Source organism: Cucurbita maxima, unplaced genomic scaffold, assembly GCF_002738345.1.
Source record: "Cucurbita maxima cultivar Rimu unplaced genomic scaffold, Cmax_1.0 Cma_Scf00046, whole genome shotgun sequence".
In the NCBI taxonomy this organism is placed as follows: domain Eukaryota; kingdom Viridiplantae; phylum Streptophyta; class Magnoliopsida; order Cucurbitales; family Cucurbitaceae; genus Cucurbita; species Cucurbita maxima.
In genome coordinates, this window is record NW_019272062.1 from 467,970 (window position 1) to 492,761 (window position 24,792).

The following is a 24,792-nucleotide window of genomic DNA, read 5'->3' on the forward strand; positions in this document are numbered from 1 at the left end:
GATAGCAATTGGTATGTATGACAACGAGATAGCAATTGGTATGTAATGATCTCGGTGGTACTTGATTTAGATAGTCCACATAATGATCTTGACAACGAGAAGAAGTAGACGTGTTTTATATTAGCGGGTTCGATCCAATTGAACCAGTTTTGTCTATTTAGCACGGTTCGATCTCATTTTCTTCATTTTTTTTAGCTGATTTCGTATGTGCTAATCTATTCTCTTATTTTATGACTTATTTAAGAGGTTTGAAAGAATTTAGATCAAAATATAGGCTAATTTCGTTAGAAAATGAATCTTTGAATGAGGCAAAGTAGTTTTTTGAAATTTTCTTTCGAACTAAACCTATAGATGAAACACGATTAAGAGATGTTATGTTTGAAGTATGATTGAATTGATATATCGTATGTAGCTATTTGGATCAGTTAAGCATCACTAAAATATAAACACATTTATGAATTATTATTGAATCTATATCTAATATAAAATCAGATTGAGTTTAGATATTTAAGCTTATCTAGGTGGGTTAAGCTTAAATATGAATTTATGAACTTATTTGGGGAGTCCAATGTATATTGTTATGAGTTTATGAGTTTAAATTAGGATTAGGTTGCCTATTAAATACCTATTATTGAGTACCTATTATATATCGGTCGATTGCATATGTGTGGACGGGTAAAGAGTTAATCAAATTATCTTGGAATGATGAGATATTCTTAAAAAGATTGATGAAGAAAGTTGTGCAAAGGAAATAAGGATGTTTACAAGTTGTGGGGCTATACGAGTTTCTCCCTAGTGAGCTCCTAGCCTCCCATCGTAATTACAAATCCTTCATTGATAAGTTACGTGTCCTAAAAAGTGGTGAAGTAGCGTTTCTATCGTGAATATGTGATTTTCATTTGTTTTAAACATGTGTTTTTAGAGGGATGCCATTCGATGGCAATAGGACTAGCTTGCAGTAGGAAATACAGTATACAACTAGCTTGCCGTCTTCACTTCTTTTGTACAAAAGATCGTAGTTGATTGTATCTTTGACATATCTCAGGATATGTCTAGCCGCATCCAAATTAGGTTGCTTCAGACTTTTCACGTTCGGACTCATGATTCTAATTGCATTCTTAAATTCTTTCTATTTGTTCAGGTAGATCTTCTAGTCCAACTGTGTAAGAAAACATTTTTCACATCCATCTGCCATAATTTCTAATCTTTACTTACCGAAGTACTAGCGGGACTCGTATGGTAGTGATCTTTGCCACTAAACATAAGTTTTATCACAGTTTAGTTCATATTGTTGAGACTCATTGAGCTACAATTCGAGCCATGTATCTCTCGATTGATTCATTTGAGACACGCTTTATTTTGTAAACCCACTCTCAAAAGATGAGTTTGACATCTCCTAGTCTCAACACTAGTTTTCAAGTTTGATTTTGCTTCAAGGCTCTAAATTGTTCCTCTATTGTCTTTTGCAAAGCTATATTTTGTGATGCTTCTTCATACCTCTTTGACTCTTTAAATTGGCCGAACAATGTAAAAAAAAAGATTAATAGTAAAAGAGTCCCATCTCTTCACTAACGTCTCTCTTCCCTAAAATACACGAGCCAAAGATTTTTGAAAAGAAAGAAAAAAAAAAAAAAAAAAAAAAACAAAACAAAAATGGGAGATTTAAGAAAAATGAAGATGGTCTTTAAGCATAATGTCTCAGTTTGTTACATTAAGTTATATTTTAGATTTTAGGTTTCTTTTATCCTAATTTCATTACAATTATTTGGCGTTGAGTTATTTATAAGTGGGAGGTGTTAGATGACTCTCCAGAATGGTATGATATTGTCCACTTTGAGTATAAACTCTCATAGCTTTGCTTTAGACTTCCTAAGATGCCTCACCCCAATCGAGATAGTATTCTTTGATTATAAACTAATGATCATTCCCTAAATTAGCCAATCTAGAACTTTCATCCAACACCTCCCCTCGAACAAAGTACACCTCCCCTTAATTGAGGTTCAACTCATTTTCTTTTGGAGTCTTAGTCATTTTTTACTATGCCTTTGAGGAGCCTTGACTCATTTTTTTTTCTTTTGGAGTCATTTGTTCGACATTTGAGAATTTTATTAACATGGCTAAGTTTAGGGCATAACTCTGGTACCATGTTAAATGAACACGACTCATTCAACCGGAGGAAATCACTTCATATTTTTTAATTAAAGTTTTACTATCAAACACTTTTATAAACATGGACTTAGACCATGAGGATCCTACAAGAAATATACTATATAATTGCTTTTCTTTATAGCAATTTAAAGAAAATGCTATTAGAAAAGAGGGAAAAAAAAAAAAAAAAAAAAAAAGAAAGAAGAAAGTAATCACAATAAAAACATGGAATTGACTTTGAATGAGGCAACTAAGTGAATAAGAAGTCTTCATATAAGTGAGAATGAATTTGGAGTTAGATAGAAATTTGGCTAAGGCCAACCAAGTAAGTAACATTTATTGACTCGATAGGAAGACTTGTTTTATATATGACGACACGTGCTCAATGGTCCTTGCACGCATTTATGCTTTATGAATATGATGACATGATTATGTTATAAGATAATGTGATGATGTTATATGATGATTTGATGACGTTATATGATAATGTGATGATGTTATATGATGATGTGATGATGTTATGTGATGATGTAAGACGTATGATGATGAAACACTTCATATTAAGATGATGTACATGTATTAAATTTCATGACACATTATAACCAATATTTTTATAGGACATAACTCTAATTAATGTTAATGATGATGAACGTATAAAAACCAATGCATATATGTTACTTAGAGTAATAACATGAATAGACGATGTTGTCGAAACTATCTAATGTGGGGCTTATTTTTACTAAATGATTTACGGAAGAAATCTATAGTTAAGTTTGAATTTAGAGATTATATTGAGATTTCTACTTCTATGTTTTAGCTCAAATTAATTTTTTTTTGAAATGTTTGATATATTTTATTGTTAATTTGTGAATTTAGAACCATTTTTAATTTAGTAGAGATTTATGAAGTTCATAAAACGCTATTTTTGTAGGAAATTTAGAACACTCACTTTTTTCGTGATCATTTTTTTCCAAATCAAAATTTATTGAAATTCAGTTTACTTCACAATTTTATTAAGGCGTTATATCCATATAAAGGTAATCGGATGGATCATACAAGACAATTACTCATTAAACTCGATCTTAAGGAGAACGCTAATTCCTCGAGTTCATAACTCGAGCAGTAGTATTCACTATGGGAGCTTGGTAATTGTGCAAAGGCATTTGTCTACGAGCTTGGGGGCAGTTCCATTCTACAATAACACAAGCAAAACAATTCTATCACTTATGCATTTTTTATTTTGATTAAACAGTAAAAAGATAGATTTGGATGGGTATTTACTTGTAATTGAGGATAAAATGATGAAGTAAAATTGTAATCTCAAGCTTGGTAAGCTCACTTCGAGGACTGGACAAAATCTAGTTCCGATTCCAAAAGGGATGAATGTTCCCGGCTTTGATGAATAATTCTGCTTATGAACACCACTCACATTAATATCTTTATGATAAACATCTTTGTTAGATGAACACGACTCTCCACAATAGTATGATATTGTCCACTTTGAGCATAAGCTCTCATGACCTCATACCAATAGAGATAATATTCATCGATTATAAACCTATGATCATTCCCTAAATTACACCTCCCTTTAATCGAGACTCGACTCCTTTTCTTTTGGAGTCCTTTGTTCGACATTTGAGGATTCTATTGACATGACTAAGTTTAAGAGATGACTCTGATACTATGTTAGATGAATACAACTCTCCACAATGACATGATATTGTCCACTTTGAGCATAAGCTCTCATGCCTTTGTTTTGAGCTTCCCCAAAATGCTTCGTACCAATAGAGATAGTATTCTTTGATCATTTACTAAATTAGCCGACGTGGAACTTTCATCCAACAATCCTAATGAATTGATGAAATGATTGGGATCATAAATCATACCTCCCATCTCAAAGGATCAAACTCTTGTGGATTTGAATATAATTGAGGGTCCATATGAATAGCTCTTGTCCAAATTAGTACGTTCCATCCCTTTGGTATGGTGTAGTCTAAAACAAATACGAAAAGATCAACAAAGAAATTATAAATGTCATGTAATTATATATCAAACATTAATAGAATAACTAACCATTGATGTTTACATCTTTTTTTGCTTTGCGGAAACTTGCAACGACGATGGTGTTTCTTCTCAATAGCTCGTTAATAAACTGAAACGATAAATTAATCAAACTCAAACTTTATATTCTCTATTTTATCTCTAATGTCGATGAAATGAGATACCGGAATAAAGGAAGGATGCATGAATGAACCGATACTATATTTGAATGAGAATGATCCAGATGATAGAATGACTATGAAAAACTTAAAAAAAATGGAAAGTTAATATCTTTGAGCAATTATAAATTTACTTTCTTTTTTGGTGACCCAATCATAGAAACTTTGAGTAATTATGTGAGTGAGAATAAAACATGATGAAAGAATTCGTGTTGATCTATTGGGATAGTTTTCACTTTTAGAAACAAGAAGTAAGTAATGTGACCATATTGCAGGAAAATGTCAAGGCACACCGGTATAAAAAAATGATTATGAATCTTGGGCATGAGGTGTTACTTGAAATGTGATGACTGACTTTAAGTTCTTGTTAAAATGTGTTCATTAACCTAATTTAATCTGCTTGGTAGAAGATTTTTTTAGTAGGAGGTAACACTCCTAAGCCCTAGATTTAGAATCTAGATTCGACACACAGCCTCGACATTTTCCTACAACCTAGTTAGAACACTTTCGACGTCTCGAACGACTTGTGTGAGCGAAAAATGTCCTTCAAAACTGATCCAGGTTCTTGTAGCTCGTTTTGTTTTCACTGGTTTACTTTCTACGATTTTTTTTACTTTTTTAGAAAAAAGACGTACCTTCATAAGAAATTTCATCGGCTTCATTTCTTGAAAAGTTAATCCCTTTTGAGTTGATGGTGAGCTAACCTTAGCGAAAGACATGAGTTTAAGAGATGTGTACGAGAGCCCACATAGCAGCAATAGATGGGGTATGATGGCCAGCATACAGCAATCCAAGAAGCAAGTCTATAATGGCATTGTTATCATATAATTTCATCCCATTCTCATCCCTTGCCATAATCAATCTGTCCATTTGGCTCTCCACTTCTCTTTCTTCCTTTTCTAGGGCTCTTCTTTTCTCCTCTATCACACATTCTAGAATATTTTCTATCTTTTTTCTTGCCTGCCAAATATGTTGCATTCAAAATAACATTTAATATCTTCCCATCACATCCATTAGCATAAGTAAATAAATAATGCACCAAAAAACGTATTCAAATGAAGTAATTCTTGGACGGAAGACGGAAGCATATGTAAGATCGATCACACTTATATATACAAACAGAAATTAAACGAAAAGACACAAAGATTTACGTGGTTCAAAGAGAAGAGATTTTTCTAGATCCACGAGTAGCAACCAATCTTAATAATCAAAATGTTTACAAAAGGTATATCTCGCACACAAAGTATCTCAATAAAGTTCTTCTCAAATGTCACTCAACAAATATAAAATGACACTCAAACTCAATATATCTCAATCATCCTAAAAAACCCTTTAGATAGGCATAGAAGTATTGATATCAAAATAAAAGATCAACTAAAAGGATTATGAACCAAGTAAATGAGAGGTGATTCAAATAAATGAGCTATGAACTAAAAGGTTAAGAAACAAATTAATAAGAGATAAACCAAACAAATGAGAGTTATAACCAAATAAATGAGAGCTATAAACCAAATAAATGTCAATACATATATACACTGGAGATGCATGAACTTATGATAACGGTACTTTCAGTGCACGATGAAAAGTGAGTCCAGGCAAATCATAAGGAAGAATGGACAAGATTGCAGGACCCAAATCTTTATATAATGTCTCAAGCTCAGCCATGCGAGATGCTCCAATGTCAGTCCCCAAGAAAATACGTGAAATTACTTTAAAAAAGAGGCTTCCAATCTCACCCAACAACTCAATGGGCTCTTTCATGCTGCTCCATTCCTCCAAGCCTTTTGCCATTACTTGATCAATGAAGTCCACATAATGAGACAATACCTCATAGCCATTCATGGGAGCTGCCATGATTCTATATGCAGATTTGTGATTAGCCCTTGTGAAAAAACCATTTACTTCTAATATCTTCACCGACTTTGGATAATTTGATTTGAAGATTTCATCATCTAAGTATATGGGTCGACATATCTCTGGATCTGTTACGATGATTGTTGGCCTTCCATAGAGGTGACTTTTATACATCCCGGCTCTTCCATTCCTGTGCAAGAATGTAATAATCTTTTATAAATGAGATCTCGTTTCAATTGGAGAGGGGAACCAAACACCCTATTAAGTGTGTAGAAATTTCTTTCTAGCATACGCGTTTTAAAAATCGTGAGGTTTTACCAGACGGTGTGCCAGCGACGACGTTGGCTTCTAGGAGGGTAGATTGTGAGGTTTTAAAAATCATGAGGTTGATACCGAACGGTGTGTCAATGAGGACGTTGGCCCCTAAGGGGGTAGATTGTGAGATCTCACATTGGTAGGAGAGGGAAACGAAAAAAGGAACCATTCCTTAAAAGGGTGTAAAAATCTCTCCTTAGTAGACGCGTTTTGAATATTGTGAAGTTGATGGGATGAAGGGAACCGAAACTATCCCAAAGATAATGTAACACGCAAAAACAAACAATATCTACTAACAGTGGACTTAAGTTATTACAATAATTCTCGATTTCATCAAACTTATTAAAAATGATTAATTAGGTGTTTGTAAGAAACAAATAGTAATTTGTCGAAAAAAAAAAAGATCTCATAATCCACTTCAAAAATAAATTCTTTTCTTTTGATCATTTCCGCTGTGTCATGCCTCAGAGAATGAAGGTAATGCTTGCCTAGCAAATTCATGTACATATACATGAATCATGAATTTATAAGTAATGGACATATACTTTTTATCAACATAATAAGTTGAGTCCGTTTAGGTCTCACAAGTAAGGAGGGTCATAATCATATTTGTATGTTTGAATTTTTGGATCCAACAACCATTTTCAAAACTTAATTTTTTCTAGGTAAGGACAAGGTCAAAGACGTTTTTGGTGGTAGTTGACCTTTTTATTTTTATTTTTAGATTTTAGTCCGGTTATTTGACCATAAGATTTTAAATGTTTTGATAAATACTAAAACTTTTATGATGTTTAAAGCATATCATTTATCATTTTAAGATTTCTTTCTAGAATTCCAAACATATATCTAAGGGGTTTTAAAACGTTTAAGCTTTCAGATACTTCTATTCAAATTAGTTTTGAGAAGTCTTTCATGATATGCACATAATAACGAACATATAAACCCCTAAAACACATCCAATAATAACACAAACATTAATCGTTTCCATTGTCCATAGCTTTGTGCTATGAACATATCTCCAAAGCCACACTAGCGAGTCTTTTATAGTGTCAACTAATGCCATCAACTCATTCATTATGGTATGAATATTGCATAAATTATTAATGACATTACTAAGTGGGAGTGGGTAAGAGCTACACCTTTCACCTTTTCAGCATTTAATAAGAAAACGAAATATTTTGTGCAATTTAAAACCACAAACAAAATCAATTATAGTATTGTTCAAAATTATTTACAAAAGAGGAATAGGGTTTGGAATACATGATATCCCCAACATTAGCTTGCATCGTACATGGTCATGTTACTTACTCTTTCACTTTTTAAGAGTGAAGATTTTTTTAGTAGGAGATAACTCTCCTAAACCTTAGATTTAGAATCCAACTTAGTCTCGACATCTTACTTATCTTGAATGATTGAACCCACGTTCTTTTAGCATGTTTTATTTTCACTCATTTACTTTATAAACCAAATTAAAAAATAAATAAATAAATAAATCTTCAAAGATATTTCATTTGCTTGATTTTTTGAAAAGTTAATTCTTTTAGAGCAGATGATCTTTATTTTATAGTCAGACTCTTGCTCTTTCGATAAAATGAAACTCAAACTAATCAGAAAAGGAATTAAAAGTGCCTTTTTTTTTTCTTTTGAGAAAATGAGTTAACCTTAACCTTGCGAAAGACATGAGGTTTGTCAGAGATGTGTATAAGAGCCCACATTTGAACGATAATGAGGTTAACCGAGAAGGTTTTGTGTCTATGATTTCTTTCCCTTTAATTTTACTACGAAAAAATGTGATTGATTTTACTTATGCTTATTGTCTGCTCAACAACTCTCAATGTAAACATATGTATAAAATGATCTTTGTCAAGGTTAGTTTGACCCAAAACTTCGAATATTGTGTGAAAGATAACTCGATGGCTAGAATGTGAATGTAGCATTTAGATTGAAATTTCTAACATGATTTAACTTGAGATTAACGGAGCAATAGCAAGAACAAAGAACATAGGGTAGTTAACAATTTTATCCAAACAGTGATTGACGAAGCTAGTAGCTTGGCTAGTTAACCCTTTTCTGATATCATATCTTGCAATAAGCCAAGAAAGGGATTAAGCCTTAGATACTAAATACCACTGCGTAGGCTAAGCTAGCTACTCAAGTCTGTGAATAACATCATCCTTTACATGGAGCCAAAGTTTATGGTTACCTACTAGGTAAAGGATGCAGTGGAAGCCTAGAAGTAGGTTGCTTACTAGGTATATTCATATACTCAACTCTTTCTACATTTTCGTTTTTCAAGTGCATGATGTTGTTGGTCGAGGTGAAGGGGTGCTCGAGAGCTCAGTAGCTATAAAGGGGTGTCGACTCAGAGCATTTGTCTTGCCCGTATATTTTTGTAGTCTATGATATCGTATATAACTTTTTTACCCTGATTTTGTTCTCTCTTTTATGAATAAACTGAGCATTTTTTATATGTATACGTTATTACATTGATTTTTGGAAACGTTGTTGATATTGTGCGCCAAATGCTACAACTACAAATCTATGAAACCGTTTGTTGTAGCGAAAGCGGAACGAATGTACTCACAACCACAGTGAACGAAATTAAACAAAGAGATACCAAGATATTTATGTGGTTCGAAGAGAAGAAATTCCCTTACATCCACGGGTAGTAACCAATCACTGATAATCAAAGTGTTACAAGTGAATACCTCACTTTTACACTACAAAGCTCTCACCAAAATGTCACTCAAGAATACAAAGTGACACACAAAACTCAATCAAACTTGGATATCAAATTTCGATACATCATCAACCTCATAGACAAACCCATTATATTGAGACAATTGTTTGAATTATCAAACTTATGGAATTAAATAAGGATTAATATTAAAATAGTTACAAAATTAATGACCAAATTAATAATATTCTTATTTAATCCATGGTTATAAATGAAAGAGAGTTAATAACTAAATTAAACAATTTACAACAATCTTACCTTCTCATAAGTAAATAATTGATTTGGTTCCCACTACCTCAAGCCTCATTACTTATACCAAAAAGAATTTTCTTTTTCTTCATAAACCCATTTATAACCAATTTTCTTTTTACCTCTTAGAAGCAGTACCAAATTCCAAGTTTGATTTTGAATAACATCTTGGTAACTATTGGAAACTTCATCGATCATAGGGAAAACATATGCTATCGTATCATCAAACCTTGCAGGTTTTCGAATTTTCCTTAGTGGTCTTTTCATGGCGATGGACTTAGGTTCCTCCAATCTTTCATTTACGAGGCTTTGCTCCACCTACTCTAAGACATTAGAGTTATTGTCTACCCAATCAATAGGTTTTTCAGTAGGAGCAACCACATCGAGAGAGAACACCACTTTCTCCACTTGCTTTGATACCTCGTCATTATTTTCAATTTTCTGTAAAAATATTTCAGACTCATCGAAAGTCACATTTCGAATATTGACAATCTCACTTGTTTCTGGACACCATAACCTATAACCCTTCATGCCTTTATTAAAGCCCATAAACTTGGCTTTTTTTGGTTCTAGGATCGAGGTTTGAGTTGTCACATGCAAATTATCATAATCTCTAACAAGAACACCTGATCATACCTCAAGCGAAGCTTTTCCACCATTTGCAGAAACAGGTAATCGATTCACCAAGTGAACTGCGTAAATGAGAGTCTCAGCCCAAAATGTCTTACTCAATCCTGCTTGAGACAATATGCATTGAACCTTCTCTATCAATGTCTGGTTCATTTTATCAGCAACTCCATTTTGTTGTGGCTTACCAGGAACAGTCAAGTGTCGAACGATCCCTTCATCTCGACATACTTTAAGGAATGGATCATAAGTATATTCTCCACCATTGTCTGATCTCAGTTTTTTGGTTTTCTTGTTTGTCTGATTCTCTACCATTTTCTTCCACTCTAGGAAGATTTAGAGAACCTCGTTTTTGTGCCTCATGAGATACATCCAAACTCTATTCCCAGTAGTCATCAATAAAGGTGACAAACCACCCCTTTCCTTCCAATGAGACATTCTTTGTGAGACGCCATACATCAGTGTGAACATAATTCAAGATGCCCTTTGTTTGGTGTATGGCGATACCAAACTTCACATTTTTTTTGTTTACCAAATATACAAGGTTCACAAAAATCAATTGGACCAGTTGTGGCACCTTGTCTGGAGCGCCTTCTCACCAGCATGCCCGAGTCACATGTGCCATAATTTTGATATGTCTTGTTCTTTCAAACTTGCCACAGTAGCATGCTCAATTATTGTGGTTCCATTGAGATAGTATATGGTACCTCTTCTAGTCCCTTTAATTGCCACCAAAGTTTCACGACCTACTTTCAAATTCCCTCATTCCAAAATGATACGATAACCACTCGTATCCAAAACGCCAAGGAAAATCAAATTTTTCTTCAAATCAGGGACATACCTCACATCATTGAGGTTTCGTACACCGCATCAAGCATCTTGATTTGTACTGAGTCGATTCCCATCATCTTGCAAGTACTATCATTGCCCATATAGACAACTCCATTAAACTCTTTGAAGTCCAAAAACATCTCTCTATTGGGAAGCATGATAGGAGCACCCAGAATCAAGAATCCATTCATTGATTTGACTAACTGGTAAGGAGATCGTCAACGTATTATCTGTATCAATGTTGTCATCTTTAACCACATTGGACTTCGACCCATTCTCTTTTAAGATCGGACAATCTTTCTTCCAATGGCCTTTCTGTCAACAATATGCACACTCATTTTTATCAAGGTTTCTCCAATTTTCATATCTACCTCTCGACTCTGATCGGAACTTTCACGTTCTCTCTTTTTCCAAGTAGAAGTCCTTCCACAAGCAGTGAGAACATTTGAGCTAGAATCTTGATATGCCTCCTTGTCCTTCTTTCCACCTCATTATTCATCAAGGCATTTGAAACATCTTCAAATTCAAGATCAATGATTCCATGTATCAGGGTGGTTACTAAAAACTCGTAGGATTCCGGCAAAGAATTCAATAACAACAACGCCTTATCTTCGTCATCAATTATAACATCCAGATTGAGCAAATCGGTGATGATTTTGTTAAAATCATCCAAATGCTCAACCATTGAGATACCTTTCTTATAATTAAAGTAGAAGAGTTTCTTCTTCAAATAGAGTTTATTTTCCACCTATTTCGCCTCAAGCTTGTCTCATAGTTCTTTTGCCATAGTCACCTTCATAAATGGATATTTATGATCCTTGCCAAGACAAGATTGAATAATTCCACAAGCTTGTCAATTTAATTTCCTCCATTCTTCTTCAGTCATGTCTTGAGGCATCTCCTCCTCAAGAGAAGTATCAAGGTCTTGCATGGCCAGCAAATCGCTAACTTCGCCTTGCCAAACACCAAAATTATTGGTTCCATCAAATTTCTCTACTTCAGGATTAGAACTCAAAATTCTCGATCGACGTCTTGATTTAATTCCAGATGACTCTATCATTTGTAATAAGTAATCTGGATGAAGGTAGAAAAACACAATTCTTGAAAATTGATTTTCAAGAAAATAAGCATGATTGTGAGCACCTCTAGTGGTTGATGAAGTCAAAACTTTCACAATACCCCAAATACCACAATAGGGCTCTAATACCACTTGTTGTGTGTCGTAATGCCACAACCTTCAAAAGCTACAACTATAAAACTATGATACCGATTGTTGTAGCGAAAGCGGAACAAATGTACTCACAAGCACAATGAACGGAATTACACAAAGAGACACTAAAATATTTACGTGGTTCGGAGAAAATAAATTCTCCTATATCCACGGGTAGCAACCAATCACTAATAATCAAAGTGTTACAAGTGAATACCTCACTCTTACACTACAAAAACTCACCAAAATGTCACTCAAGAATACAATGTGACACACAAAACTCAATTAAACTTCGATATCAAACCCATTATATAGGGACAATTGTTTGAATCATCAAACTTTTGGAATTAAATAAGGATTAAGATTAAAATGGTTACAAAATTAATAATCAAATTAATAATATTCTTATTTAATCAATTAAAGAGAGTTACTAACTAAATTAAATAAAAACTTACGATAATTTACAAAAAGTTGAATGGTTTAAAATCACGCAAAATTTTATAATAGTTTTTCTATGGTTTTTTCATACACCCATGTTGCCTTGCATAATCTATTTTTATTACTTATCTTGATATAAATTCTGGGATCTAGTTGGAATAAATGGTATGCTGACTCTTCTAGGAGAGTTGCATCCTTTCACATCCATGAATGGTCTTCCTTTACGAGAAGTCAATCTTTTTTATTTTATAACTAATTGGTCCGAGGGTCCTGAATTAGTTTATAAGTTTTCCTCCTCTAAATTAAAATATTCATTTTTTCATCCATTTGTTTATGATCTTTCATTTATATATTAAGTAGGTGGCTTATTAGGTAAGCATATCAATATATTGCTTACTGATGATGTATAAAATTATTCATTAAACTTTATCCCTAGACTGAGTGAATTATGGCAAGGTGACAACATAAATTCATTTGGGAATCACTTTTTGTTGTTTCGAAACTACAACCATCTCTGATCATGGGAGCTTGGTAATTGTGCAAAGGCAGTTGTCTACAAGTTTGGGGGCAGGCAAGTGAGTGATGCAGCATTTTGGATTGACACGTTCCATTCTACAACAACACAAACAAAACAATTCCATCACTTGTGCATTTTTATTTTGATTAAACAGTAAAAAAAAAAATAGACTTGGGAGGGTATTTACTTGTAATTGAGGATAAAGTGATGAAGTAAAATTGTAAGCTCAAGTTTGGTAAGCTCACTCCCCGGACAAAATCTAGTTCCCATTCCAAAAGGGATGAATGTTCCTGGTTTTGGTGAATGATTCTGCTTATGAACACCACCAACATTAATATCTTTGTGATAAACATGTTAATGAATTGATTGGATCATAAATCATACCTCCCATCTTGAAGGATCAAACTCTTTTGGATTTGAATATAATTGAGGATCCATATGAATAGCTCTTGTCCAAATCAGTACGGTCCATCCTTTTGGTATGGTGTAGTCTAAAACAATATAATAGAATAACTCACCATTGATGTTTATATCTGTTTTTGCTTCACGGAAACTTGCAACGGCGATGGTATTTCTTCTCAATAACTCGTTAATAAACTGAAACGATACATAAATCAAATTAACTTTATATTCTCTATTTTATTTCTAATATGGATGGAAGAAGGATACATGAATAAACTGATATCACATTTGAATGAGAGTAATCTTGAAGATAAAATGACTAAGAAAACTTAAAAGAATTTTTAGTAAATACCTATACTAACAAGATGCACTTTCATTTTGTGTGGCTCAATCATATGAACTTCAAAGTTAAGCGTGTTTTACTTGGAGTAATTATATGTTGGGTGATCTCTTGTGAATTTTCATTAGATGCATGTGAGTGAGAGCAAAACATGACGAAAAGACTTGTGTTGGTCTGTTGGGATAACTTTTACTCTTAGAAGCAAGAAATAAATAATGTGACCATGTTGCAAGGGATGTAGAAGAATGTCGAGGCACACAGGTATCGAAATAGGATTTCGAATTTTGGGTATGGGGCATTACATGGAATGAGATGTCTAACTTTAAGCTCTCGTTAAACTATGTTCATTAACCTAATATTTTTGCTTGGTGAAAGAATTTTTTAGTAAAAGGTAACCCACCTAGGCCTTAGATTTAGAATTTAAACTTGGGAGAGGGAAAAATATTCTTCAACACTAACTCAAGTTCTTATAGCATTTTTTTTTTCACTCGCTTGCTGAGAAAATTAAAGGAAAACAAAAAACATACCTTCATAAGATATTTCATTTGTTTGATTTCTTGAAAAGTTAATCCCTTTTGAGTTGATGGTCTTTGTTTTAGAATCGACTCTTGCTCTTCCTGTAGAATGTATCTCAAAACGATTACAAAAAGGAATTAAAAAGGAGTTAAAAGTTGTTTTTGAGAGAATGAGCTAACCTTGGCTTTGTGGAATACATGAGGTGTCTCAAAGATTTGCACAAGAGCCCACATAGCAGCATAAGCTGGGGTATGATGCCCACCATGTAGCAATCCAAGAAGCAAGTCTATAATGGCATTGTTATCATATAATTTCATCCCATTCTCATCCCTTGCCATAATCAATTTGTCCATCTGGCTCTCCACCTCTCTTTCTTGCTTTTCTAGGGCTCTTCGTTTCTCCTCTATCACACATTGCAGAATATTTTCTATCTTTTTTCTTGCCTGCCAATTGTTGTATACAAAATAACATTTAATATCCTCCAAGCACATCCATTAGCATAAGTAAATAAATAATGCAAAAAAAAGGTATTCAATAATAGTTGGACGGAAGACGGAAGCATATGTAAGATCGATCACACTTATATATACAAAAAAAAATTAAACGAAAAGACACAAAGATTTACGTCGTTCAAAGAGAAGAAATTTTTCTAGATCCACGAGTAGCAACCAATCTTAATAATCAAAATGTTTACAAAAGGTATGTCTCGCACACAAAGTATCTCAATAAAGTTCTTCTCAAATGTCACTCAACAAATATAAAATGACACTCAAACTCAATATATCTCAATCATCCTAAAAAACCCTTTAGAGAGGCATAGAAGTATTGATATCAAAATGAAAGATCAACTAAAAGGATTATGAACCAAGTAAATGAAAGGTGATTCAAATAAATGAGTTATGAACTAAGAGGTTAAGAAACAAATTAATAAGAGATAAACCAAACAAATGAGAGTTATAACCAAATAAATGAGAGCTATAAACCAAATAAATGTCAATACATATATACACAGGAGATGCATGAACTTATGATAACGGTACCTTCAGTGCGCGATGAAAAGTGAGTCCAGGCACATCATAAGGAAGAATGGACAAGATTGCAGGACCCAAATCTTTATATAATGTCTCAAGCTCAGCCATGCGAGATGCTCCAATGTCAGTCCCCAAGAAAATACGTGAAATTACTTTAAAAAAGAGGCTTCCAATCTCACCCAACAACTCAATGGGCTCTTTCTTGGTGCTCCATTTCTCCAAGCCTTTTGCCATTATTTGATCAATGAAGTCCACATAATGAGATAATACATTATAGCCATTTATGGGAGCTGCCATGATTCTATATGCACAGTTGTGATCCATCCTTGAGAAAAGGCCATTTACTTCTAATATCTTCACCGATTTTGGATAATTTGGCTGGAAGATTTCATCATCTAAGTAAATGCGTCGACATATTTCTGGATCTGTTACGATGATTGTTGGTTTTCCATAGAGATGACTTTTATACATCCCGACTCTTCCATTCCTGTGCAAGAATGCCCACAATTTTAATTTTCGAACTTTAGAGGAAAGGATTTATGACATAAATTATTGTTTTCAAGTTTTTTCCTTCTAATTTTCCAAGCTAAACATATCACGTGGTCTATAATCTTTTATAATTGGGAGATTCCACATCGGTTAGATAATTGAACGAAACATTCTTTGTAAGCGTGTGGAAACCTCTCCCTAACAGATGCGTTTTAAAAACTGTGAAGCTAAAGGCGATACATAACGGGGTCGGAGCGGATAATATCTACTAGCGATGAGTTTACACTATTACAAATGGTATCAGAGCTAGATATCGGGCAGTGTGTCAACGAGAACGCTAGACCCTCAAGGGAGGGAATGTTAGAACCCACATCGGTTGAAGAGGGGAAGGATGTTGGGTCCACAAGGGAGGGGTTGTAAGATCATACATCGATTGGAGAGGGGAAGGACTCTAGGTCTCTAAGGAAGGTGGATTGTGAGATCTCATATTGGTTTGATAGGGGAACGACACATTCTTTATAAATGTTGAAGAGGGGAATGATGCTGGGTCTCCAAGGGAGGGATTGTGAGATCCCACATCGGTTGGAGAGGGGAAGGAGGCTAGGTCCCCCAAGAAGGGTGAATTATGAGATCTCATATCGGTTGGAAAGGAGAACGAAACATTATTTATAAGTTTTGGAGAGGGTAAGAATGTTGGGTACCTATGGAGGATGGATTACGCAAGGAGAAAGGAGAGTAGATTGTTAGATCCATGCTAGTTTGAGAGGAGAACAAAGTATTAAGGGTCTGGAAACCCCTCCCTACATAACGGGTAAACACATACAATATCTACTAGTGGTGGACACCTCTTCTTATATAAGAGGCAAACACAGACAAGATCTACTGTAAAAAAAGAGGTCTCATTAAATTATTATTTATAAACACTTCTTAGATAATTGACCTACCACTTAAGAAATAATTTATTTTCTTTTGATCATTTCGGCTGCGTCATGCCTCGAGAGCATGAAGATAATCCCCACATACTTTTTATCAAAATAATAAGTGGAGCCCAATATCTAATTTTAGGTCTCATAATATCATATTTAAATATTTAAATTTTTCTACCCACCAACCTTTTCCAAATCTTAACTTTTTTGGGTAAGGGCAAACGGTAGCGATCATTAAATAGTTAGTCATGGTCTAGTATTTTATTTCTATTTTTAGATTTTAGATTATAGATTAGTGTGGATCCCTAGTTATGGGTTTCAAACCGTTTCCCTCATAATCAGAACAAGAAGTGAAGATAGAGTTGGTAGGGAAGGCCGCTAGCTGTTCTGTTAGCTGTAGCGCGCCTTCCCTCCTTCTCTCACTTCGGAAAGATTTAGCAGCATTTCCACGATATCGTGTTCTAAAACCACTTGTCTAGGGCGGTTTGAGAATTGGGGGGCCAACCTTTTAGCCTCTTCTTCCCGGATCGAAGCAATCGACAATAAGATCTTAATTTTTTCTAGTCTTCCAAACACAAATCTAAGGTGTTTTCAAAACGTGTCAGCTTTTAAATACCTCTGTTTAAATTAAATTTGAGAAGTCTTTCATGATATACATGTAATAACTATACACATGACCCGATAAAGAGAGATGAAGAAACATACCTGGAAAGAAGGTGATAAATGAAAGAGTCGGGATCACCTCCGACAGTAAATGCTTTGTAAAAGGAGAAGGATGAGCCAAGAAGAGGCCATCCCATATCACCAGGAGGAAGAGATTTGTAAGCCTTTCTTCCCAACTTAACCAAATACCATATTTCGTTGAGTTTCCTCACAAACATATAAACCCCTAAAACAAATCCAATAATAACACAAACATTAATCGTTTCCATTGTCTATAGCTTTGTGCTATGAATATATCTCCAAAGCCACACTAGCGAGTCTTTTATAGTGCCAACTTATGCCATCAACTCATTCATTATAGTATGAACATTGCTTAAATTATTAATAACATCACTTTTCATGGGAGTGGGTAGGAGCTTATACCTTAATTTGACTTCTTTTAACATTTATTAAAATTTATCTTAAAAAAAATAAATATTTTAAGTAATTTAAAACCGCTTGAATAACGAGATAGTGCTATTCAATGTTATTTATAAATGGAGAATAGGATTCAGGATGTTAGATGAAAGTGTTCCACATTGGTTAAGTTAGGGAATGTTCATGAGTTTATAATCTAAGAATATACTATCCATTGGTGTGAGGCCTTTTGGGGAAGCCCAAAGCAAAGCCATGAGAGCTTACACTCAAAGTGGACAATATCATACCATTGTGGAGAGTCGTGTTTATCTAACACAGAATACAAATTAAAATAATTACAAAGACTCCAAAATTTATAGATTTCAAGGCTTCTATAATGCTTCATACTTATCCTCTTACGATATGGTTAGGTTACCTGCTTCTCGCTTTTTAATAGTGACATTTAAGTCTTTCTTAATCATCTTATATGTAGGATAACTATCATTTAGATATAATCTTGGTTCATTCATGTACCTCTCATTTACTCGTGTCCACTAATTTTCGTTTTTGTTCATCCTCAAACCACATCTTACTGGGAGAGGTATCGCTCTAATACCATTTATAAACGTCCAATACTCAGAATTCAGATTAGGATTCGAAATTTGAATTCGGCACCTAACGGTCTCGGCATCCTCCTATATTGAGATCGCCAAACATAGAATTACTCCGAGTAAAGCACACATAACTATGGTGTTTCTATGTTTAAGCCACCGAAAAGAAAGGTGCATCTTGTTTCATTTTTTAAAGTCTTTTTTAGTATAGCTTTTTTTCGAATGTGGTCTCAATTCATTCATGTAACCCTCTCTTACTCGGGTGTTACAACTTCAACTCTCTAACGGGAGCAAAAAAGATAGAGACGAAAATAGACACAAAATTGAATCAATTAATTTTTAACTTAGTAATTAAGTGTTAGAAGAACTTGACAATTATGAATGTATGCTTCCAAATTAAACTTGAACTTAAAAGTTAAATTACAATTCTAAAAAGTTAAAGAAAGTCGATGTACCTTTCAATTCCCTAATAAAGATACTTCATAAGTTTGTGCGGAAATAAGCAAATTCTTCCTTAAACCAGTTGATCTCTCTCAATTTTTATCTCCAGCCCAATTCAATGGTCAAAAAGGTTGTGATAAGAAATTGATTGAGTTATCATGTTAGAAAGACGTATGGCTCACAAATAGGTTCTAACTTTTTAAAAAGTATTATTTAATAATGAAAAGATTTATAATGTGAATGATTAGAAACACGTGCGTACATGGATTAAGTTGGGTTCAATTAAAAGTCTTTTAGATCAACCTAAAATGTCAGGTAATGATGAATTGATTACGAGAGTTGTAACGATTCTAGATTTCTAATTACCTAGAGTTGCTACCGTCATCATAACGTAATCATTTTGTGCGGAAATAAGCATTTTAATTTTATCATAAAACATAAATGTCATCTTAAAACACTACCATGATCTTACATATTTGAAAACATCCTTAAAACGACACAACAAAATATTAAATGAAATAAATAAGCGTTAAAATTAAAAACATCATATTTTAACCTAAGTCTAAGAAAATAAGTACAACTACCTTATAACCCTATACATGTGTCATGCTCTCAATTTGCGATGTATTCATAAGCCATACAAGGATGTCTTGCCTTTACCTAAAATAGAAGTGGCAGGTACCTTGATTATTTTTAGAAATAACCAGTAACTCGTCTAGATTTTTACTAAGCATGTTTCTCAATTCTCTTGTTCTATGGGTAATTTTGTAGTCTCATCATGTACATGTCAGTAATAATCACCAAAGTTGTTCATTCTGGGTTCTATTTACATATTCTAACCACTTAAGATCAATCATGCTCGCATGCTAACTTGTCCTAACGATCCTATAAGTATTACTTCCTTAAAATTCAGGTGGTTACTTATTGGAGTGAAGCGTGCCCTTCAAAACTTGCTTTACTATTACTTGGGAGTCCTAAATCTCTTGAAAGCTCGTTGGTAGATCCTGAATCAAGTTAAATTCGGGTCAGTATTAAAACCGGAATGAAAACAGTCAAACGAGAGTCAAATCGGGACAAAAAAGAGGCTTACGCGCTAATGCACGCGACCACGTGCCTAATGAATCACCCACGCGCGCGTACCGTGAGGGAGGGAAGACGAGCGCTGAGGTATAGCCACGTGGTGCGGGCTGACTGGTCCACCGAGAGCCAGGGCGTGCGGATTCTTTCGGTTTTTCCCACGCTAATGCTGGGGAACGCGAAGTCAAGTCAGTAGACAGATTCAAGACGAGCGCAGGTTCCCGGGTCTGGTAGCGGGCGTCGGTCTTCAAATCCTACCCGACGCAATATTTTTTATGATTTTCGAGAAAATTGATTATTTTCTACCTAACTCATATTAACACCATTCCTTCCCGAAGGAGATGTTTGCTTGTAATTTATTTCTAACTAATTAACTTAGTCCAAAGTTGACACGAAACATCAATACTTGCATCGTTTGGTGAAAGTCGTAACTCTTATTTTCGATCCGAGCCAATCAAGACTTCCTTCATGGATTATGAGTGCAATCATCTCTAGATTAACATACTCAAATTTTAAAATTTAACCCCCTATATTTCTCACAGATCTAAAGAAAATCCGAATGCAAAAGTTCAAGAACTTACCTACAGATTTTCTTCGCTCCTGATGGTTTTGGACGATACAATGGTCCATATTGCTTCTGTGAAGGATTTGTGAAGAAATCTCGACTAGAGTCGTACTCCTTATGTAGGATCGAAATTGTGGCGGTTATTTTCCATTCTCTCTCTAGAACCTTCTTTCTCTCTATTTTCTTTTTCTTTTCTTTTTCTTTTTCCATTTCAGGTCCTTAACGGAAGGAGGGCAGAATGACCAAATCACCCTCGGAGGTTGACTTTTGAGCATTTTTCTTTTATATTTGTCTTGAGTTCGTGAGATATTTCTAACCATTTTTCTCTTCTATCTATCTCAAAATTCTTCTCTAAAACCCTCAATAAAATTTCGGAACTTCAACTTTAAACAAAAAAAAAAATTAGGTTTTAAGTTTCTAGTCGGGGCTCGGGTGTTACAACCTAGGTGGGAAAAATAATGTTGGGGTGTTCATTGATCTAATTAGAGTACAGTCTGTGATTACCTGATAGGTCAAAAATGCGATGAGATCCGATAAGTAGGTCACTTATTAGGTATATTTATATACGCCACTCCTACATTTTCTTAGAAGCCACCAAGGGGCATTTGTCTTGTCCACACATTTTTATAGTCTTGTTATATCATATATATACTTCTTTTGCATCTCGAACCCATTCTCTCTTTATGAAAAAACTGAATATTTGTACCTGTATACGTTATTAAATTGATTTTGAAAATGTTGTTCAATGGTTTCAAATCGCACGAAATTTTATGGGAGTTTTTCTATTGTTGACCCATACACCCATGTTGCATTGTTTAGTCTATCAATCACGTCTTACCCGAAATAAGAGTTAATAAACTAAAACAACTCACCATTGATGTTTATGTCTGTTTTGGCTTTGCGGAAACTTGCGACGGCGATGGTATTTCTTCTCAATAGCTCGTTAATAAACTAAAACAATAAAAATAAATCAAACCGAAACTTGGATGGAATGTGACACTCAAATAAGATATGGATATATGAATGAACCGATACTACATTTGAATGAGAGTGATCCTGAGGATAGAATGACTAAGAAAAATATAAAAGAATTGAAAGTAATACCTATACTAAGAAGGTGTTCTTTCATTTTGGGTGACTTAATCATAGAAACTTTAAAGTTAAGCGTGATTTACTTGAAGTAATTATATGTTGGGTGGTCCCTTGTGAATTTTTCTAAAATCCATGAGTGAGAAAAAACATGATGAAAGTAGTCAAACGAAAGTAGTCAACGTACCATAACATCCATTCGGGTATCATATCTCAAACATATAGTCAAACGCATCGTACCATAACATATATCATATCATTCACATAATATATCACAGACATATCATAGTCATATAGTTTCATAAACATATCTTGATCATATCGTAAACACTTCACACATATCAAACATATAACACGTGCATAACCACGGGGCATGTGTCATCGTACAAATATCAACTTCTAACCAAACCGATAGTAAGATCATTTACTTGATTAGCTTAGACTAGTGTCACCAATTTATCTTTAATAAAAGTTCGATCTTTTCCTTTGCACCCAAGTGAACCTATATGAACCCATGACATTTTCAAATTCAATTCTCTAGATTTTACAATGGTCCATGTGTTAGATTTCATGTGAGCATTAGAGACTTTGCAGGAGTAGAATCTTGATATATATGTATATATAATCTTAGTAATACTCTTAAAAGTAGTTTAGGTTGTAACCCTATTTTCGGACTGGTCATACCCACCAATCAACCCAAATTTTTCGATTTTTCAAAATTTCAACTCAACCCAAACTGGGAAAAAGAAATAAATAAATAAAATAATCCAACCCAATTTTTATAGTTTGGATTGGACAGCCGGTATTAGTCACGAGTCATGTGAACCCACCTAATTAGAACCTAAATAATTGAAATATCCTTTTATTTTTTATATTTGATTCCTTATGCTTTCCTTCTTTAGAATGTAAATAAAGAATGCCTTCTTTGCCATTTTGGGCATTATTGAACAAACATTTGACTAAAATTGTTTAGGCGAAGCAATCAAGGTGGTGTTATTTATGGTACTAAATGGATAGGATAAGATAAGATTTGATGGCACAAACTAAACACAAGAAATAATAAATAATAAATAATAAATAATAAATAATCGTTAGATCTTGGACAATATTGTAAACACAAAATTGCTTATATATTTAGTATTTCTTTTATCAAGTTGACCTCACATATGATATTATTAATTTTGTATATTTAGTATTCCTTTTAACAAGTTGAACACAAATATGATTTTTTTAATTTTGATTTTAAAATGCTTATTCTAATGGAACCCGTGGTATTGTTAAGGATATTTATTAATAAATTATAGTTTATCATATATATTATATTTGATATTTTATTATAAGTCAAATATCTATATTTGCCTTATTATCATATGTATCTTTTCATTTATTGTTATTTTCATTTATTACTATTTCCATATTCTTGTAATTTATTTGATTATGAATAAGATAACTTTCACACCATTTAGGTGTGGTGGATTAATCAAACATTCACATGGTATCAGAGCCCTCTCGGTTTAACAACCCTGATCATTTCTTTTCAATGGCTTTTGAATCCTCTAATCTTCTTCTCCACCACTCCTGATGGTTTTGACACCGTAGGGGCAGTCTTCATGGCTGCCGTAGTCGGAGCCGATTGATTACTCTTCGGCTCCACCCTATTGACCTCCAAATCACCTTTCGTCATACTCTGTACATACAACCTCACCTTTTCCAACCAAATTGGTTTTCCCCTTGGCCAATATAGTCTCTCTCATTTTCTTCCCAATCAACCTTCATCCTTCACATAAACCCTAACCTAAACCTATCAACCTTTTGCAGAGATTTACCTTCGGAATCTGGGTGCCGCACTGGCCTATTCGCCAACCAAGTTGCCGCCGCCCTTCCTGCCAAAATTGGCTTCTTCGCCCGATGAGGCGACTCTTCCGACTGCCCTTCTCACCAAAATTGGCTCCTTCGCCCAATGTGGCGACTCTTCCGGCTTCAACATTGTCTTTGTCCCTTGCTCTAGGTTTCCCCTTCTACTTTTTGGGGTTAAAAATATTCTCACCAGAGCCAAGGCAGCATCGTCGCTAAGCGACAATCCCTCTTCATGGGTTAGACATATTCTCGTCGAAGCCAAGGCAGCATCGCCGCTGAGCGGCGATCCCTCTGCAATGTTTGATGACCAAGAACCGAGTTGTTAGCATCTTCATGAAAAGTGTTTCTCAACCTCTTTGAATTTTTCAGATTCAAGCTTCACGTTCGTTTAAATCCGACGCTTAGCTTGCGGTGGGGTGTTAAGGATATTTAGTAATAAATTATAGTTTACCATATATATTATATTTGATATTTTATTATAAGGCAAATATCTAATATTTGTCTTATTATCATATGTATCTTTCCATTTATTGTTATTTCCATTTATTGTTATTTCCATATTCTTGTAATTTATTTGATTATAAATAAGATAACTTTCACACCATTTAGGTGTGGTGGATTAATCAAACATTCACAGGTATTATTAATAATTTCTAGAATCCTAAGAAAGCCTTTACCTTTATTTCTATATATATAATTTTTTATAGTGATTTTAGGAGAATTTGAAGGGGTTTAATTAGGATAAAAAATGGACCCATCTAAAATTTCTGGTTTGTTTGGTTGACAACTATAGCAACCTGAATAGAGTTCACAATCTAACTCAACCAAACCTTCTATTGTTTAGTAGGAGTGAGTTAATTTTAAGGTAATAAGTATAGTAGGAATAGAACAAGAGAGGGGGGAAATAATAAAGAAAAGGTTAGCCAAAGCTATATACAAGTTATCCACACCCTCTTTTTTTTATTTCATTAATGGAATTTCGGTTATTGATTAAGGTGAAGTTCTGTAAAAACTCCTGCCTTCTTTAAAATATCATGAATAGTTCCTGTAAGTTGAGCACCCTTTTCAAGGAAATATAGAATAGCAGGAACATTTAAATAGGTTTGATTCTTTATCGGATCATAAAAACCCACTTTACGAAGATCTCTTCCTTCTCTTCGGGCTCGAACATCAATTGCAATGATTCGATAAACGGCTCATTGGGATAGATGTAAATTAACAATACCCCCAGAATCGTAAAAGTA

At 34.1% G+C, this 24,792-nt stretch overlaps 2 protein-coding genes across 2 annotated transcripts; both read right to left on the reverse strand.

Annotated features, from left to right (window-relative positions):
• Positions 1-3,280: 3,280 nt before the first annotated feature.
• On the reverse strand, positions 3,281-6,395 carry LOC111470563 (beta-amyrin 11-oxidase-like). The gene is made up of 5 exons (XM_023116102.1): positions 5,934-6,395; positions 5,106-5,327; positions 4,222-4,300; positions 4,035-4,141; positions 3,281-3,340 (listed from the first exon to the last, which is right to left on the reverse strand). Exons 1-5 carry the CDS (start codon positions 6,393-6,395, stop codon positions 3,281-3,283), a joined length of 930 nt encoding a protein of 309 aa, XP_022971870.1.
• Positions 6,396-13,066: 6,671 nt separating this feature from the next.
• LOC111470631 (beta-amyrin 11-oxidase-like) lies at positions 13,067-17,796 on the reverse strand. Its single transcript, XM_023116205.1, has 7 exons — positions 17,555-17,796; positions 15,444-15,921; positions 14,583-14,846; positions 14,415-14,504; positions 13,530-13,742; positions 13,333-13,454; positions 13,067-13,240 (listed from the first exon to the last, which is right to left on the reverse strand). The coding sequence occupies exons 1-7, from the start codon at positions 17,779-17,781 to the stop codon at positions 13,147-13,149; spliced, it is 1,488 nt and encodes a 495-aa protein (XP_022971973.1). The 5' UTR covers positions 17,782-17,796; the 3' UTR covers positions 13,067-13,146.
• Between the last annotated feature and the right edge of the window lie 6,996 nt (positions 17,797-24,792).